Source organism: Apodemus sylvaticus, chromosome 6 (assembly GCF_947179515.1).
Source record: "Apodemus sylvaticus chromosome 6, mApoSyl1.1, whole genome shotgun sequence".
Classification (NCBI taxonomy): Eukaryota; Metazoa; Chordata; class Mammalia; order Rodentia; family Muridae; genus Apodemus; species Apodemus sylvaticus.
The window spans coordinates 65,215,059-65,233,129 of NC_067477.1; the positions used below are offsets into that span (position 1 = coordinate 65,215,059).

The 18,071-nt window shown below is 39.8% G+C and overlaps 1 protein-coding gene across 1 annotated transcript in view; it reads right to left on the reverse strand.

Moving 5' to 3' along the window:
• The window catches only part of Ttc6 (tetratricopeptide repeat domain 6), a 164,424-nt gene that overhangs the window by 62,267 nt on the left and 84,086 nt on the right, over positions 1-18,071 (reverse strand). The window contains exons 10-14 of the mRNA XM_052184707.1: positions 16,474-16,832; positions 5,771-6,221; positions 5,337-5,466; positions 4,357-4,529; positions 1,665-1,801 (exon numbers count right to left, since the gene is read on the reverse strand). Coding sequence (XP_052040667.1) covers positions 1,665-1,801; positions 4,357-4,529; positions 5,337-5,466; positions 5,771-6,221; positions 16,474-16,832 — 1,250 coding nt within the window. The remainder of the gene's footprint in view (positions 1-1,664; positions 1,802-4,356; positions 4,530-5,336; positions 5,467-5,770; positions 6,222-16,473; positions 16,833-18,071) is intronic.

Consider the following 18,071-nt stretch of genomic DNA (forward strand, 5'->3'; position numbering starts at 1 on the left):
AAGAATATTTAAAAGGGCAAAGGAAACAGCCAGGTAAGCAGACCTATCAGAATTACACCTGACTTCTCAACAGAATCTCTAAAAGCTAGATAGGTCTGGACAGATAGCCTGCAACCTCTAAAAGATCACAGGTACCAACCTAGTCTCCTGTATCCAGCAAAACTCTCAATACCTTGGAGAAAACAAGGTATTCCAAGAAAAATCCAAATTTGAATAATATTTATCCACAAATATAGTACTGCAGAAAATACTAGAAGGAAAAGTCCTCAGATTTCATAGGCCAGGAGCTGAGGATAAGATTGAATACTATTGAATTTTTTTTTAATGTAGATGAAAAAAACTACTCCTAATGACATTCTGCTATACTCAAAAGTCAATGCCTTGCTCAGTCATAATCAGAGAAGCTCTATCTACAGAAGATGGGAACAAATATACAGACCTACCCCCATGTAAAATGCAGAGTGAGAGACTTCGGCACACTGAGTACTAAAAGGGATATGTCCATAAACAGAAGGACTAGCGGAGCACTGTGAAAGAAGAGATGGAAAGAATACAAGAGCCAGAGGGAATAGAGGGTGCCAAGAAAAAAAAGGCCCTCTAAATAAACAGAATAGATGCACATATGAACTTACAGATGCTGAGGCAACATGCATAGGTCCTTCACAGGTCTGTATCAGATGGGGTCCTACAGCTGAAAGGAGAAAAACACACACACACACACACACACACACATCTCTAAACCAGAAGCCATCTCTAATTGCTAACTACTTGCAAATGAGAATTTAGTTTTGAAGTCTCACTGGGGAAACAAATTACTCTTTGGGTCAGGCAGGGTATGTGCCCAGCAGTAAATGGCCAACAAAAAATGAATTCGATGTCATCTTAGGACATTCCTTGTCTCGTTATGTCTTCTCAGGTCAATGCTTGTCCTTTCTTCTAATCATACTTTTATTGTTATTGTATTTATATTTTTTCTCTCTTTCTTCCATATAAGTCCTTTGCACATAATACTGTGACTTTAAGGTTAGTGCTTTTATGGTATTCCTGAGTCTGTGAACAAGTGGGACTCTGCATCAGTTTCTTGTACCTTTATTTGTTTTGTTTTTGTTTTCTTTTGTTTTTACTTCTATTTTCTATTCCAATGTGTATTTTTATTTTCCTTTATTTTATTTTATTATTATCCCTTAGAAGCCTGTTTGTTTTCTAATAAGAGAAAGAAAATAGATGTGGATGGGAGAAGAGGTGGAAAGGAACTGGGAGGAGTAGAAGGAGGGAAAACTGTAATCAGGGTATATTATGTATGGAAAAATCTATTTTCATTAAAAGGGAAATTAATAAAATAAAATTAAAAACAAAAGAAACAGTGACGCTTAGTACTCAAGTTACAATAAGATATTATAAGAAAATATTTGAACAGAACTCTGTACTCAATGGATACAAAGGCTATGAATGAAGATGAAATGTAAAGAAGGAAATTATGGATGCTAAGCAATGCTTTACATAATTACAAAGTAGTGAGAACCTGGAAATGCAAAGAAATAACTTGACACTGAAAATTAGCTTGTTGTTTTAAAGGGGGCTGTCAGATTATATCAAGCAATTTTTCTTGAAAACAAATTTAAATAGTAAATCATTTCAAACTGTACATCTAAAATAATTCCTACCTTGCAGAAGAATTATGGGGGTCAAGTTTTAACAGAGATGTAAAATCATATACAGCTCCAATCCAGTTTTCATTTTCAAAGTAAAACATCCCACGTTTCCATAATGCATCTGATCTTTTGGGATTATAATAAATACACTAGAGGGGTGTGAGAATGCAAACATATTACACAATGAGAAAAACTAAGAAAAGTATACAGTCATTTTCAAATAATATAAAAGAAACCCACTTTAAGATGCTAAAATTCTTTGGATTTTTGTTTAAAAATTATACTAAGAACTGGACCCATCATTAAATTCTTGAGATGGGATGTTATGCAAGAGGGAAGAGAGCAGCAAATATAAGAAGCCAAAGCTTTTGATGACTGAAACTTGCACTGATAAAAATTCCTGTATATACTAGTGATGTCAGAAACGACCCCATTAAGTCTCACCAAGACGGCTGCCTAAGCACGACCTGAACGAGGGGAACAGTAACACACATGACCACAGGGCCTCATCTACAAAAGGAAAGCTGAGACTGGGAAAAATAGTCTTCCTAGGGAAGAGCACACTGACTGGTTATCTGACATCAGATGGCCAGCCCTGAAAACATACATGTGAGTACGATTAGCCTGTCTAAACAAGCTATAATTTTGAATATATGCATATATTCATATATGTGTGTGTATATACGTATGTTCGTGTAACAATTAATGAATAAAGAGGCCATGAATTTTAAAAAGAGAAAGCAGGGCTGGACAGTGGTGGTGCACGCCTGTGATCCCAGCACTGTGGGAGACAGAGGCAGGTGGATTTCTGAGTTTGAGGCCAGCCTGGTCTACAGAGTGAGCTCCAGGACAGCCAGGGCTATACAGAGAAACCCTGTCTCGGAAAAACCAAATCCAAAAATCCAAAAAACAAAAAAGAGCAAGCAGGGATATATGGGAGTATTTGGAAGGAAGAATGGAAAAGGGGAAAAATATAATGTAATTAAATTATAACCTCAAAAAATAAAAACTGTAGGGTAGAGCTGCACCCACCCTCTCACATAGTTCTGGCCTAACAGTAGATGAAAGAGCTGAGCCGATTCAGTCGCATAGGTTGTGGCTTAATCCAGCCTCTAACATGAGAAGAAATAAGTTGCCGGAGATGCGGCTCATGGTTACTCGCTGACACACGAAAGAGCGGAGGGCAGAGGCAGAGTCACCCATAGGTTGGTTCAGCTGGCAAGTTGCTTGCCAGTTGATACTAGGAAAGAACTGCAGCACAAGGGAGCTCTCCGGGGACATTTAAAGTAGAAAGGAATGTGCTATGTAGTTTGAGAACTGTTTGATTTCAGAATGCTGTATTCATCTGTTTTTAAATCTCTAGTGTCAAACACAGGAAGTAAGAAGGGTCAATAATCATTTTTACATATTTTCCTTTAATTTAGAGATTATAATTTCATCATTTCCTCCTTCCTTTTCTCCAAACTATGCCATGTATCTCCCCTTGCTCTCTTTTAAATTCATGATTTCTTTTTTTCATTGTTACATGCATATATGTATGTGTATATACATACATATTCCTAAATTAAACCTACTCAGCATGTGTTATCTTACATCTTCAAAAGAGATTTTTTTCTTACCTCAAGATCAGAAGTTACAAGACCAATAATACTTTCCTTAAGCAGAAGAATATTAAGCTAAGCTACAAAGAAATATGGCAGTTGGGAACACACAATTGAATATTTTAAGTAATCTGTCTTCTAATTTGTCTTCCACTATACTTAGGACTAAGATTTATAGCTAAGAGTCAGTGGAATAGAAAAGCGTGTCTTGCTGCATCCAAGGGAAACGTTGTCCTAGTGGCAGCCTCAAGGCGCAGTTCAATAAAAAGTTCACTTCCTTGTGGGTATTCTGTTATCTACAGGCAAATGCAGACATCTCCCTCCAACCTGCATTGCTCATGACACTGTCATAATTTTCTATGTCATGCATGTCTTTATCTTCCCTTAAGAATATTTTCTTTGAGATATGCATAATCTAGAAACATTTCTATGTCTTTCACCATTCATCTAGTACTTATGCAGTGTCTCACTCAACAAATATTTGTGAATGAGTGAGTGAATGAGCCTGCCGTCAGAGCTTCCTTGAGAACCAATAGGTTCCATGAAGAGTGAGTGCACCAGCTGTTCAAGAGTTTAATAAGGGGAGAAAGCAATTTCTTCTATTATCCATAGAGAAAAGGCAATTTTCAAAGGCTTCTGAGACCGAATTTCTTAGTCCAAGAAGAGAGAACTGGAAAAGTTGAGAGTTCTGTAAAGTTGCTTCAGAGTCTCACATCTATCTTTTGATTTCCATTCATTCACCAATGTTTTTAAATCATGAAATTGATGTAGCAGCATACTAGCAATGAAGGTTCTATGAATAACTTATAATTAGTTTATTATGTAGAATGTGATGACTCTTAAGAACTTTGCAAGGGAGTTGGCTCAGTGCATTGGGGTAATGTGTTGCTCTTGTAGATCTGGGGTTTGGTTTGCAGCACACCCCCGTGAAGTCTGTAACTCCAGTTCCAGGAACCTGATGGCCTTCTGACCTCTATCGGTACCAGACACATACATGGTGCACATGCATACCTTCAAGTCAAACACTTTTAAAATAAATAAGTTGAAAAGAATGTTTGCGATGTAAAATCTATAGATGGGAGCCCCGGGCTCCTGGAGCTTACTTTTGAGTAGTCATCGATAGCGAGCACTTTGTTTGTCTTCTCGTACATCTCCCCTCTCTTGAAATAGAGGTTAGCATCTTTGGGCCTGCACTTAATGGCCTGACTGTAGTTCAGAATTGCCAACGTAATATCTTTCTTCTCTCTGAAAATCTCTGCCTTTGACAAGTACGCCTCTATAAAGAGAAGAGGCAAGACTCCACTTAACAATTTATTCATTAACTGTGAAATTTTAAGGCAGCAATCCCTCACCAAAACTGCAATCTTAGAATGATTTTTGACTAGTATTATTTATTTCATTTTTCTTAAGTCCCACACCTTATTTTTTCCCTCAAAGTCTGAATACTCATTTGCAATTTTAAGCAGTGTTACTCTGAAGTAGAAAAATTACCACTCACCTCTGATTCTGTTTGATATGTTTCAGTCTTACCGGATGCAATGAAATGGTAAGTTTGCATGACATAGAACTGTGTGGAATTCTAGCACACAGAGATCTTTAACATAGATCAGAAACATTCAGCCATCTTCTACTATATTATGTGGATCTGTGAGTGCTATGGATTCAAAAATGAGTATGACATCCCCACATTTCTAGAAAGTTCTGTGTCCATATGTTGAGGGAGTTAGAAAACAGAACTTATGGCTCCACAGCACCACAGCTCCCATTCTGAAACAAGTGGTCAAGAGAAGATTTACAAAGCAACTCCCCATTATAACTTCGAGTTCATATTCTCTTATGTGATAAATGAGAGGGATTGTGCTAAAATAGATCTCCAGGGCATAAATTCAAACATAATGAGTTTTTTTAAACAGTGTGAGGTTATATGAACTCTGCATTTGTAATATTAAGAAAACTGTAATTTTAAAGCTCACATTCTCACTGTTCGTGCAGAAATTCTATCTACCTTTGATGTCTACTTATAATAATGACAAGAGTAGAGATAAAGGGACAGGTGCTAGAACTATCTTCATGTGAAACCTACCTGCATGGTTTTTATTGTACTTATTTATGAAATTCAAGTCATCCAAAGCATCATTAATTTTATCTTGGAAAAGATAAATGAAATGTCTGTGCCAATAGGCATTTAGAAACAATGGTTCCACAAATATGGTCTGAAAAAAAGAAAAAAAAAACATGTATTAAGTCAGGTGAGTTCATTTTCAAAAGGAAGAAACACTATAAAATGGGTTTCTCATACATCACTGGTATGTATACTTACATGTATACAAATAAAACCTCCCAATCCCCACCCCCACACAAATATAGTGTTTTAATAAGTGTCTGAAAGTGTTAATACTTGTATTTTACGTAAGCTGTTCAACAATCCTTTGCTATTCAACATCTCAAATAGCAAACTACGGCGTAAACAAACACACTATGAATGGTGGACTCTGCTGTTGTGTTTTTAAAACTTACTTCCTGAAGGTCATTCATGGCGCTTTGCAGTTTCCCCAGTTTCCGATAAATAGCTCCTCGCCTGCAATACGCAAATGCCAGATTTCTTTTCTCATTTTGTATTTCTTGAGTCAACTTCTCCACTTCAGATTCATAATACTTAATGACCTCTACTGGAAGATTACATGGTACATGGTCACTTAACTCCAGTTTGGAGAGCTCTATCACTGGCTCTGGGACGTTTTTTTGAACAGATACAACTGGTGTACGTGCTTTCTGAGGTTTGTCTTTAGCAAATAAATCAAGAACCCATTTCCGAGGATCAGTTTTTTCTGGTATTCCTCCTCTGCTTTGAGCAAACTGATCAAAATTTAAAAGTGTGGGTACACTGGGGCACCTTATTTGACGCTCATATAATGGGACTTTAAGGAAATACTTTCTCTCTCCAGGAAGTACGCCATGAGATGCTGACCTGGTTTCAAAAAAAAAAAAGATTATTATTTTTAACTACAGAAACACAATTACCTTTCTGATCAATGATTCAAACTCAACCACACACAAAAATTGCTATTTTTCTCTTATCAAAAAATGCTAATTTTATGCAACCCGAGTTCACATCTTCAATCATTAAAACTGTAACACAGTGTGAAGAATCTCTGTAAACTAAATGGGCACTCCTTCCTAATCTAATTCTTTGCCTCACCCTCTGCATAATGATTGTGGTGGGGACTTGGAAGATAAGCAGGAAGAGATAAAAGGAAATGCTTCTTCCAAAGGCTACAAAGGATTAGAACCTGAACCTTATTTCTTCCATAAATTATAATAGTTAATCATTCAAGTGCTTTCAAATGATGCAGCTCTAGGATTTTCAAATTCTCATTGGCAATGTAGCTTTCATTTGGTAGCAATTACTATAGGCGTGGCAGTATGGCAGCTACGGAAGATGGCATAAGGACATTCTACTGGAAGTCTGAAAAGGAAGCTTTAGCCTCCTTGTATTTTGCTTACTGAATTTAGAGTGTAAGAAAGTGCTGCTAAAGTGGGGGAGTAAAAGTAGGGAAAGGCTTTTACTCTCCTACTCTTTCTTCTCATCTCCATCCCACGTTCTATTAAAAGCTTTCATTATCCGTTCTGCATAGAAGGCAGCATCCTGACAAGCATGACACAAAGCCATCTTAGATTAGGGAGCATCAATACAGAAAGTGCCTACAAGAGACAAGGCTGAATGTAGGCATGACTGCAGGATGTTTTCTTCATGGGTGGTTGATGTGGGAGAACCCAGTCTATTGTGGGTGGTATGCGCCCTGCGCTGGTGGTCCTGGGTTCAACAAGAAAGCAGGCTGAGTAAGGCATGAGGAGCAAGCCCATAATTAGCACACCTGCATGGCCTGCATCAGCTCCTGTCTCCAGGTTCCTGCCCTGCTTGAGTTCCTGGCCTGATTCCCTTCCGTGATGAACAGTGATGTGGAAGAGTAAGCCAAATTTCCTTCCCAAATTCCTTTGGTTATGGTGGTTTCATCACAGAAATCAGAACACTAGCTAAAACAGTAACTTAACTTTCTGTTTCTACTTTTGCTCTTTGTTTAATCCACTATCCATGTGCCATCTGGGTGTTTATTTTCACAAATGTGTATCAGATTATCTCACACCTCCAAAACAATCTCTTACGTCTAAAACATGGTTTTTATCACAGCCTTTGAGGTGTGACATGAGAAGTATCAGCAGAGACCACTGAGATACCATCTCTTCCCCACCCCCATCTGTTCTTCAGTCATATCCCCTGAAAAAGCATCCGGGGCAGTGCACTTTTAGACCACTGACTCTCTGGAACCTCTATTCATATTTCCAATTTCTGTGCTAGGTGGTTTGTTTGTACTTCTACTTTTCTCTCCTTCCTCACTTCGTTCTCCGGCCTGGAAAACTAATTTCTGCAGACTATAAGGATACCTTGTTTTCTATTTTCTTGCTTAGAAGCCTCTATAAAGGGACATAGGAAAATGAAGTCAAGGTATCTACACTCCAGGGTCCTTCAAGGTAGGTTGCCTCTAACCTGAATATAGCCCCTGGCAAAAGATCAAACTTCAAGGAAACTTTTCCTACACAACTGTTTTCTCCCAAATCCTAGTAAGCATTCCTTTTTAATCTTCTCAAACTTGGATGTAGAAAATATAGTGTTTTTAGCCCCTGGATATTGCATTAATCATGGCTTCCTCTCTCATACACCTTTGCCATATGTTCCTCAAATTATCCTAAGATAAAAATGCATTCTGGTTAGTACAAAGTGCTTTGTACTAGAGGGGAGGCTCAGGAAATGCACAGAAAGGACAGCATAAAACCAGGGCCCAGCTAACATGTGGAATGTAGTAGTGTGATGCAGAGGAATTAAAACTCCAGTGATCACCAGTGCAGCTAGCAAGGAGCGTTCTGGTGAAAGGCAAGAACCTACAAAGTCAAGCGTGACTCACTTAGTCACTAGGACAAAAAGACTGCAGTAATCACTGGGGCACTTTTTAAAGGGATTTTATTTTATGTTTGAATCTTTTCATGCAATATATTTTATCATGCTTTCCCCTTCCCAAGTCCTCCAAGATCCTCCCCTCCTCTCTAATCCCCCAAGGTCATTGGTTCTCTTTTTTTTTCCTCTGTCTCTCTCTCAACAACAACAACAAAAAAGTCAAAACAAACAATAATACAGTAAGATCAAAAAATGCCACAAAAACATGAGGCAAATGAAACAAGAAGTCCACAGAAATCTCGACTTTGGTCTGTGCTGGCCAGCTCCTCCTGGGCACAGGCCTGCCCTGGAGTGTGGTGGACACACCCTGTGACACTCCATTGAAGGAAACGGATTTTCTTTCTCATGGCAGCTGCCAATCACAATTAGCTTCCTGACTAAGGGTGGGAGTTTGTGTCCACGTCCCCGTCTCGTGGCTGAACCCACCTCCCCTGAACCCATGCAGGTTTTTTGCGCTATCACAGTCTCTGACTATTCATATGTGCATCAGTCCTGTTGTGACTGAACGTGTTTCCTTGGAGTCGTTCATAACACCTTCTCTCAGCCGTTATGGTTTTTCCACTTCCTCTTCCACATAGATCCCTGAGCCTTGATGGAGTAAGGGTTTGATGAAGACATCCATGTAAGACTGACTTCTCCAAAGTCTGTCTGTCTGTCTATCTGTCTCTGTCTCTCTGTCTCTCTCCCTCCCTCCCTCTCTCTCTCCCTCCCCTCTCCCTCCCTCTCTTTCCTTTCCTCCCTCCCCCTCTCTTTTCCTCTTTCCCTCCCTCCCTCTCTCTCTCTCTCTCTCTCTCTCTCTCTCTGTACATTGACCAGATGTGGCTCTCTGTGCTAGTTCCCATCTACTGCAGGAAGAAGCTTCTCTATGAGAGCTGAGAGAAATACTTTAAAAGAACAGAATAGTGGTGCTTCCAACTATAAGCCCAAACAAAGCCCCTAAAGGCAGCAACGTAATGAAAGCTACTGTGGGATGAACTCAAAACTCAATAAGCAGACATGGAAAACAGGATTCCCCTCCCCCCAATTCCACTTATCTTTCCTAACATGGCTGAGAGACATCATATCCCTCTTCTGTTAGATGCAATCTTCCCCTGCATAAATAGCTGTTAATAGCTATAATGTCATGTTGCCTCATACCTGTGTTGTATTACACTGGATCACCACACTGGATCCCAAAGTCTCTCTGTTGTGAGATCTGAATACTTTTGCCCAGCCACAACTGCCAGCCCTCCACCCGCCCATATCCATATGGCTGCTGGTCCTACGTAGTGAAGCCTGGGTCACACTACATATTATCTTAGAAGTTACCATGCATCAGAAACACCTAGGAGGCCTGTTGAAGGCATTTTGGGGGGGTTCCCCAATCTCTAATTGAGCAGGCATGGGGGGTCCTGGGATTTACACTGTAACAAGTTTCTCCATAAAACACACTGATACAAGGATAATACTCTTAAGAACCACTGTCATAAAAGAGTGAACTTTTAAAAGTCTTGGAGAAAGGAGAGTTGATCTGCAAACTGTGGCATCCCTAATCAAGTAACCCCCGGAGGGGGAAACAAAATGCAAATGTGAGGGCGAGGGTGCATAGAGAAACACTATAGACCCTGATCTCAGAAGCAGAGGTGAAGAAGCGGAGGATGAAGAAACTGATGTGGTTCAGTGGTCCCGGTGGGATGAATACAGCAGGCGGTAAAGTGGTGAATCCCAATGAGAACTGCCTAGCCAGTGCAGACACCAAAGACACAATTACAATGATTAACCGCCACGGGAACAGAATGGTAATAAAAGAATTTTACTTTGTAAGGACCTGTGGCAGTAACTAAATGGCTATAGTTTTTTTTTTTCAGTGATAAGACAGATGGGTGGCCTGCTAAGATATTGTTTGTCTTAGATAAGCGAGAGACTTCTGGATCTGCTGGACACGAAAACTAGCTGGCTATATATTTGAGATTCACGTCATTTGGCCCAGATCTCAGAACAGAGAGTTCACAGGCTAAAAGGAAGCACAGGCGAGATCCCCCTGAGAGGGTCCCACCATGGGACACATGCACCCACAAATTTACCCCCAACGAGTCTACAAAAGTACTCTGGCCTTCTGGAGGTCAGTAGATACTCACGCTATTTTTTTTTTAGATTTATTTATTGTATGTGAGTATACTGTTGCTGCCTTCAAGCACACCAGAAGAGGGCATGGATCCCATTACAGATGGTTGTGAGCACCATGTGGTTGCTGGGAATTGAACTTAGGACCTCTGGAAGAGCTGTCAGTGCTCTTAACCGATGAGCCACCTCTCCAGCCCCTACGTATTCACTCTAAACTTAACATGACACTGAGTCAATAAATGAAAGAATTAATTAGTCAAGTGATAGGAAGACTATTATTAGCCCCTGACTGTCTAATAGTGGACCCATGGAATCAAGGAAGGGCCCACTCTGTAACCGTTTTCTTATCCTTGAACATGTAGCAGCAGAGAGTAACTCAAAAAAAAAAATCAGTTGTAGACAAGAACACAATGGTAGAAAAAATAAAAGAAGACGAAAACTCTGGAGGTGCCTCATCCTACCCCCACACCATCCTCCAGTAAGGCAGACCACCACTGGGTCATCAGCAAAATTGCACATACATAGTAATGGCACCCTCCGCAATTTCAAAGACAGATACAGGTGACCACTCCATTTTCTGTCTGGCCAGTGGTAAAAACAAATATCTAAAAGAAAATTCCTACAACTTACAGTGAAGGTAAATTTAACCAGGTGTCCATCGCCATGACCCCTTAGGTCCACATGTACACACCTTCTGACACCTGACTTGCAGCTGTTGATCTGGCTTTCTTTTTCCAAAGCCATGTTTACAGCTGTGATCAGACACCATGACCAAGGCAACTCGTGTAAGGACAACATTTAGTTGGGGCTGGCTTACAGGTTCAGTTGTTCAGTCCATTATCATCGAGGTGGGGACACAGCAGCATCCAGGCAGGCATGGTGTAGGAACTGAGAGTTCTACATCTTCATCTGAAGACAACTTGCAGAATACTCATGTCCAGGCAGCTAGGACTAGGGTATTAAAGCCCATGTTCACAGTAACACACCTATTCCAACAAGGCCACACCTCCTAATAGTGCCACTCCCTAGCCCATGTATATACGTACCATCCATCAGAGGAGGTTTACATTTACACAGCAAGGGCAGTAGTATTGACCTTTACTGGCCTTCCCACAATCTCACCCCTCCTATACTGACACCATGGTCTAAAGCTCAACTGACATGCACTCCTAATAGACCTTTGTCTGACTCGGACCATGCTCACCTACTCTGTACACAGTCCTGATCATCCGGGAAATTTTTCATATTTTCAATTGCTCCAGTAAAAAATCCTTGGGAGCATCCTTAATTTCATTTTTTTTTCTCACATCTTTCCAGTAGTGCATGAGCAAATACTGTTGGCTGTCCTCCTAACATCTGTCTAGAATGTGGCCACTTTTCACCAGCTGGACTGCTATCACTTCAGACCAAGCAGCCATTTCTCACATGGGCCATTCAATCTATCTTATAGTTTCTGGGATTCCATTATAATCTCTTAATTCATACCACTACCATGGCAAGTCTTCTGGAAGATGTATTTGATCATTTCAGCATTCTGTTTTCTGCTCTTGAGCTCTCTCCTTTTATATTTAAAGATACGAAACATTTGTCATAGCCTACAAACATCTCTGTCTTCTCAAGTTCACAATGACTTACAAATACACATTTTCCTTTTTTAACGTGTGTGTATGGTGTTTGCATGTATGTAGACAAGTCTGTATGGGTACAAGCACCCGCAGATGCACATATAGACTCCAGAGTGCGACATTGGGTGACACCCTCTATCCCTCTCCACTTCACTCCTGAGTCACAGTACCTTAATGAGCCTGAAGTTCTATTTCAGCTAGCTAGCTAGCTAATGAGCTGCTGGGACCCACCTGTCTCTACCGTTTTGCACCCTCAATGTTGGGGTGACAGGCACAAGCAGCCATGCCCATCATTTTTGGATGGGTACAGGCAATCTGAACTGAGGTTCCTGGGATTATAAAAAGCATTATCACCCACTGAGCTCATCTCTTGAGCTTCAACTGATGGGCGTTTTTATGAGTAATTTCACATTCATCACTTACAGTAGCCAATAGGGCAATACTGGATAGTCTCCCAACACTTCCTTGACCTCACTTTCTTATCAGCATCTGCTGTTCCAGAGACAGGTCTATGTGCTGTCTAAAAGCAATAAATATATTCTCCAACTCAGGGCTTTTGCACTTACCTTTCTTCAGAGATTTTAAACATGTTGTTGCTCCATATCATTGAAGTTCTAAGTTACAAAGGCATCTGAGCACTCTGCCTAATGCACCAGCTCCTGTGTTATTCTCCTGTAATATTCTCCTGTATTATTTGACCCTGCCTTATCCTCTTCATAATATTTATCATATCCTTACTATCACTAGTTAATCTCTCCGCTGTCTCTTCCCCCCCAGAATACAGACTCTGTTTGTATAATATAGACTCTGTGAGGTCAGGAGATTGAAGAGTATTCTTCACTGTCCTCATTTGCAGTTTCCTATCCAGAATAGTATCTGGTGTGCAAAAAGTGCTCGATAAATTTGCTCTAAAGAAATGAACTGCTGAGGTCAAGTAATCATTTCCTTTACAACCTGCTCGCGTCCTACTTCAACTGCAATCCCTTCCAGCTGTAAAACAGAGGTGATTCTGAGTTTTAAGACACATTTATGAAACAAATACTTGAAATTAAAATGCATGTATGTTTCATTTACAGCATGTATATTTTGTTTACGGCCCTGTAAGTCTGGGAAAGAGCACAGTGACATATTCAGCTGCAAAGCCCCTTAATTCTGTTCTACAAGATGCTCATAGTGAATGGAAGCTTATTTGGAGAATTCCTACTCTCCATTGATTTCCCCCAAAAGGATTTTTAAAAAGAAAGTCAAAAAGTTACTTTTAGGCATAGATATATGCCCAGTATATGTATAAAAGAATTTCAAGCATTTAGAAGGCATAAAGTAAATTCTGAGGAGTCTCTTCTTAGCCCATCCCCACCAACTGCCTAGAGCTCAAAAAACAGTCAATGCCGGAACTTAAGGATATGGTCCCATGCTCTCTATATAATATGTAAGTGCACATGTAACATGCATGAATATGCCTAAAGGATAATGTGTTCCCACAGGTATGTTTGAATGTGTTCCCATATACACATTCAAAACGATGACTTAGTGATAGGCTTGTAATATTTTCTAGTTCTTTTTTTTTACAATGAGGATGTATTATCTTACTAGCTGATAAAATAATTATAATATCTTAAAGGGAACTAGGACCTGTTAGACAAGTTTCTAGAGGAATGTAAAAAGCAAACACAGATAATGGGTGAACTTTTACGAGGAAAAGCTGTAGTCTCGGATCGTTGAAATTAAATAGCCCAAATTAAAAGAGGAAAAAAAAAGGAAAAGCCAAAGCATGATCAGAAAGTGTAGATCCACATTTTTCACCACCAGGAGTGTGGTCTGAGGTTTCTCAGTTGAAGGAACAAGATTGTAAATTAAGCTGCTGGTTCATCTGCCACATAGGGAGGCCAGGCTCGCAGGGCGGACAATGTGTACACATAATTATCTTGAGGTGAGATGTGGCGCTGGTGGAGGGAACAGGGAAGTTTTAAACAGCTTAAATGTGTTGCTCAAGCTATTCCATTTGTATAAGGATAATGTTGATTTTACTGTCTCAGTTACAAGACTTCTGAGCTGGAAGGAACCTCAGCGGTCATATGGATAAGCTCATCTTCCAGATGAGGAAACAGCCTAAGAAATCAGGAGGCTTGCCCTGGTCAGCAAGGGCATGGCAGTTCGAATGCAGATTCGGAGAGAGCTGGCACATCCTTGTTCCTGGAACTGAACTGCTTCCAGCTCTCAGAGAAACAGAATAAGGAAAAGCTGAAATGTGACAGAGGAGCAAAGACATCATAGCAGGTCTCACACCTCAGGGCTCAGAACTGAGGACACCATCGAAAGGGGCAATGACTGTGCTGTTGTTACAGGTATCTGGCACTCTGACAGAAGCCAGCTAAGGATGGGAAGAAACAACCTGTCCCAAGGGGACTGACAGGTAATGCGTGAGTCTGGGGCTTTAAAGAGTCCAAATGGCCTTCAGCAGGAACAACGGTCTAGAGTCAAGATCCAACTTGATAGGTGAAAGTGCAAGGGGTCAGTTTCAAGTCATCAAGGGAGTCATCTGAGACTGACTGTCACTCAGCAAGAGAAAAGCTGGGTGGAAAATGGTAGGAGGAATATTTTTGAGTCACCAATATTAATTTTTAAAAAGTCCTAAACTTAGAAATGGAGTTATCTTCAAGGTTCTCCATAACTTGTTTTGAGCTAACAATCATTTCCTTTGTACATTGATACAACTGGAGGTTTCAAAGGGAAGTAGAAAGTACAGACACACCAGCCATGATACAGTTGCTTCTGGAGGGCCAGTGCACAAAGACCCTCCTACACTTCCTAGTGTGAACGTTGCACTAGGAAGATGCACATTTTAAGGTAGGTTATTAAAAGAGGCGAACACATTTCTCCAAAGAGTGAAAGCTGGCGAGATTCCCACGTACACAGGAGAGCATGTTTGTTTGGTTCTTCCTTAGAGTGCCTGACTGCACTGAATATTACACATTCTAAAGCCATCCATTTGCCTGAAAATTTTGTGATTTCATTTTTCTTTAAAGCTCAATAGTATCCATACATGTATATGTGTGTATGTACATTACATTTTCATAAGTATAACATGTAGAAAGGCTAAAGGTTAAGGAATGAGCAAAGACTGACTGCAGGTAATAGACATGAGTCATAAATAAATAATATACAGATAACTTCATTTCTCGTTCTAACTCTGTCATGGATGGTGCACAAGGACATAAAAATAGATTTGGGAGCAAAAGTATGAAATCCAGTGTGAAGTTCCCAGAGTTTCTGTTCCCACTTCTAACCATACAGAAGTTCACTAACTTGTACAGTCTTTGGCTCTGGTTAATTTCAATGTAAGGGTTTTAATTTTCTTCAACTTTTTTTACAATAAAAATTTAAACGGATTTTTAAAATGGTGAAACAAAATGGCGAGAGCTCTGTGAGCATTGCAAAAACTCCCAGAAAATATCTAAGCTCCTGTCCTTTTAGATAGGAGTCGCCCGGGGAGCAGTCCAAACGGCATGGTCCGGTCTTTTTACTAGGAGGACAAAGATCCCTACTTTGAATTCAGCAAATGTATCAAAGGAACATAGCAAATGTCTGATTGCTCCCGGAGGGACTTTTCAACTCAGAGAAATCTATTAGAAACCTCCTGAAGATGAGCAGAAGGGAAAGCTTGCTGACACACCGGAGCCGTGGAGACCAGCTGTCCTCTGTCCCTGCAGTCACCTACAAAGTTTGAAATTCCAAACTCCTAAGATAACGTCACCAGCCACACCAAAGAGCCAGCATGTCTTAATAACAACAAAACATTTCTACCCCCTTATCACCAGGAAGGTCCTCACATTTCAATTAGGCGTAAGTATCAGACTCTATATTCTGAGAATGTCTAGAGAAAAACTTATCCCCAGGCTTTCTGGAAAGTTCCATAGATGCCTTGGTTACAAGCAGCATCTGTGTCTTCTACAGTAAGCGTGCACGTGCCAGGCCTGTCTGCTCTTTCAATGTCAGGCCTTCCACATTGTGAAAATAGGCCAGCTACTACTAGCTCTAATTGAAGTGAAAACATAATTATTTTTGTGTGTTGATTCTTGAACATAGGCTCACAATATACAAAATGTTTACATTTACTGTATTTATACTACAACCCGACAAACAAATTAGCAATCTATTTTGATTTTGGAATAAATGGTATTGGTTTAGAATAAAGATTGGATCTGTGCAGCAAGCCAGTTTAGCAAATACATTGTTAACATTCGTTTTCTTTAAACGGAGAGATCTAAAATGGATTCGGTCTTAAAAGAGGAAGTTAAATAATCCATCCATTTATACTATGAAATACCTACATATTTTAGAATTGAAGCTTTACCCTCTAGCTAGCATATTTCCCATGAAAAGTAAACAGAAGCTATTCTGGATCAAATCATAAAATGAGGTCCCTCAGTGATAGCATGATGCCCCCTTCAAGCTATAAAAATGTACGACTTGAGCAGAACCTTTCTATCTTTTTCGGAGGCCTGGAGAGCTGTTCATACACTTGTGCGGCCTTCTGGAACTTATACCCTTTCTTCAACAGTTTCTTCTTTTTACTAGGAAATACGATGTAGCTAATGCCAGCTTTTAAGGATGCCTCAATGAGAGAAACAGACAGGCATTTCAAGCTTTCTGAGTCATGAAAGTTTTCCAGGCTGCCTTTTAGGGAGAGGTCAAGCAACGCCCTTTGCTTGGCCAGCTGGCGTTCCATCTCCTTCTTCTTCTGGTACGTTAGCTGTTTCAAGTTGGTGTCTATGTCATCTTTCATTATAAATGGCAGTGGGGTCCCTTCTTTTATCAACTCAACTGTAGACTTTGATCTCTTAATAAAAAAACACAGGTGGAAATATATATAATCAGTTTAGTGGTTCTACATTTAAAATTAATACAATCACAGCTGCAATTAATGTGGTTTGACTTGACTGAGTAAATATTAAATAACATACTCAACGTTGTCACTGGTTGGTATGAATTGTACGAAATAACATGTTTCATCATGACATTCTCAGGCATGTATGTAGTGTACTTTGACCACATTCATACCTGTCCTTTTCTTATCCCTTCACCCTAATGTCCTTCCTTTTCCCAAATAGTCGCCATTCTACTTTTATGATTTTTAACAATCTAGATCTCTACAGAAATTGCCATATTTGTCTTTCTCCATCTGACCTCTCTCACAGCATACGACAGCCTCCGGCTACAGCCATTTCCCCTCAAACAGAACAATTTCACCCTTCTTTATGGCTGAATAAGGTTCAGTTGTGTGCATGTCAATAGTCCTTATCCACTCCTTATCTACCACTGCAGACCTCTCCCGATAATTTGTCTGCTGTGAATAGAGCTCCAACAAACTCAGATATGCAACTGTGTTTGTTGCACACTGATTCACTCAGAAGTGCACAAAGGAGCAGTTAGCCTGGATCATAGCGCTATTTTTAGATTCCTGACCAACCTCCAGGTTGATTTCCCACAGTGGCTACACTAATTTACATTCCATTAGTAGTGTAAACAGATTCCCTGTGCCTATACCCTAGTCAGTATCTACTGTCATTTGTTTTCTTGGTCATGGCTGTCCTAACTAGGATGAGATAATCTATCTAGGTAGTTTTGATTTGTACTTACCTCATGGCTAAGAATGTTGACATGTTCTCATGTATTTACCAATCATTTGCACTTCAAATCTTGAAAAAATGTTTAGTTCATTTGTCCATTTAATGACTGGAGTCTTCTTTCTTTTTCTTTGTTTTTGGTTTTTGTTTGCTTGCTTGCTTACTTGCTTGCATGATTTGTTTTGGTTTTCTGTTTGTTTATTTTTATTTTATTTTATTATTTAGAACTCTTTCTATACTCTGTATATTAATTCCTATCATATAAATATCTGGCAAAAGTTATTTTTCCGCACTTTGTAGACTGTCTCTCTGATCCCTTTTTGAATAGAAGCCCTGTAATTTGATGCAATCTCATTTTTCAGTTCTTGTTATCATGTCCTGGGGTAATATTCAGAAAGATGTTGCTCATGCCATTAGAGTGCTTTTCTTCAATAATTTCAAAGTTACATGTC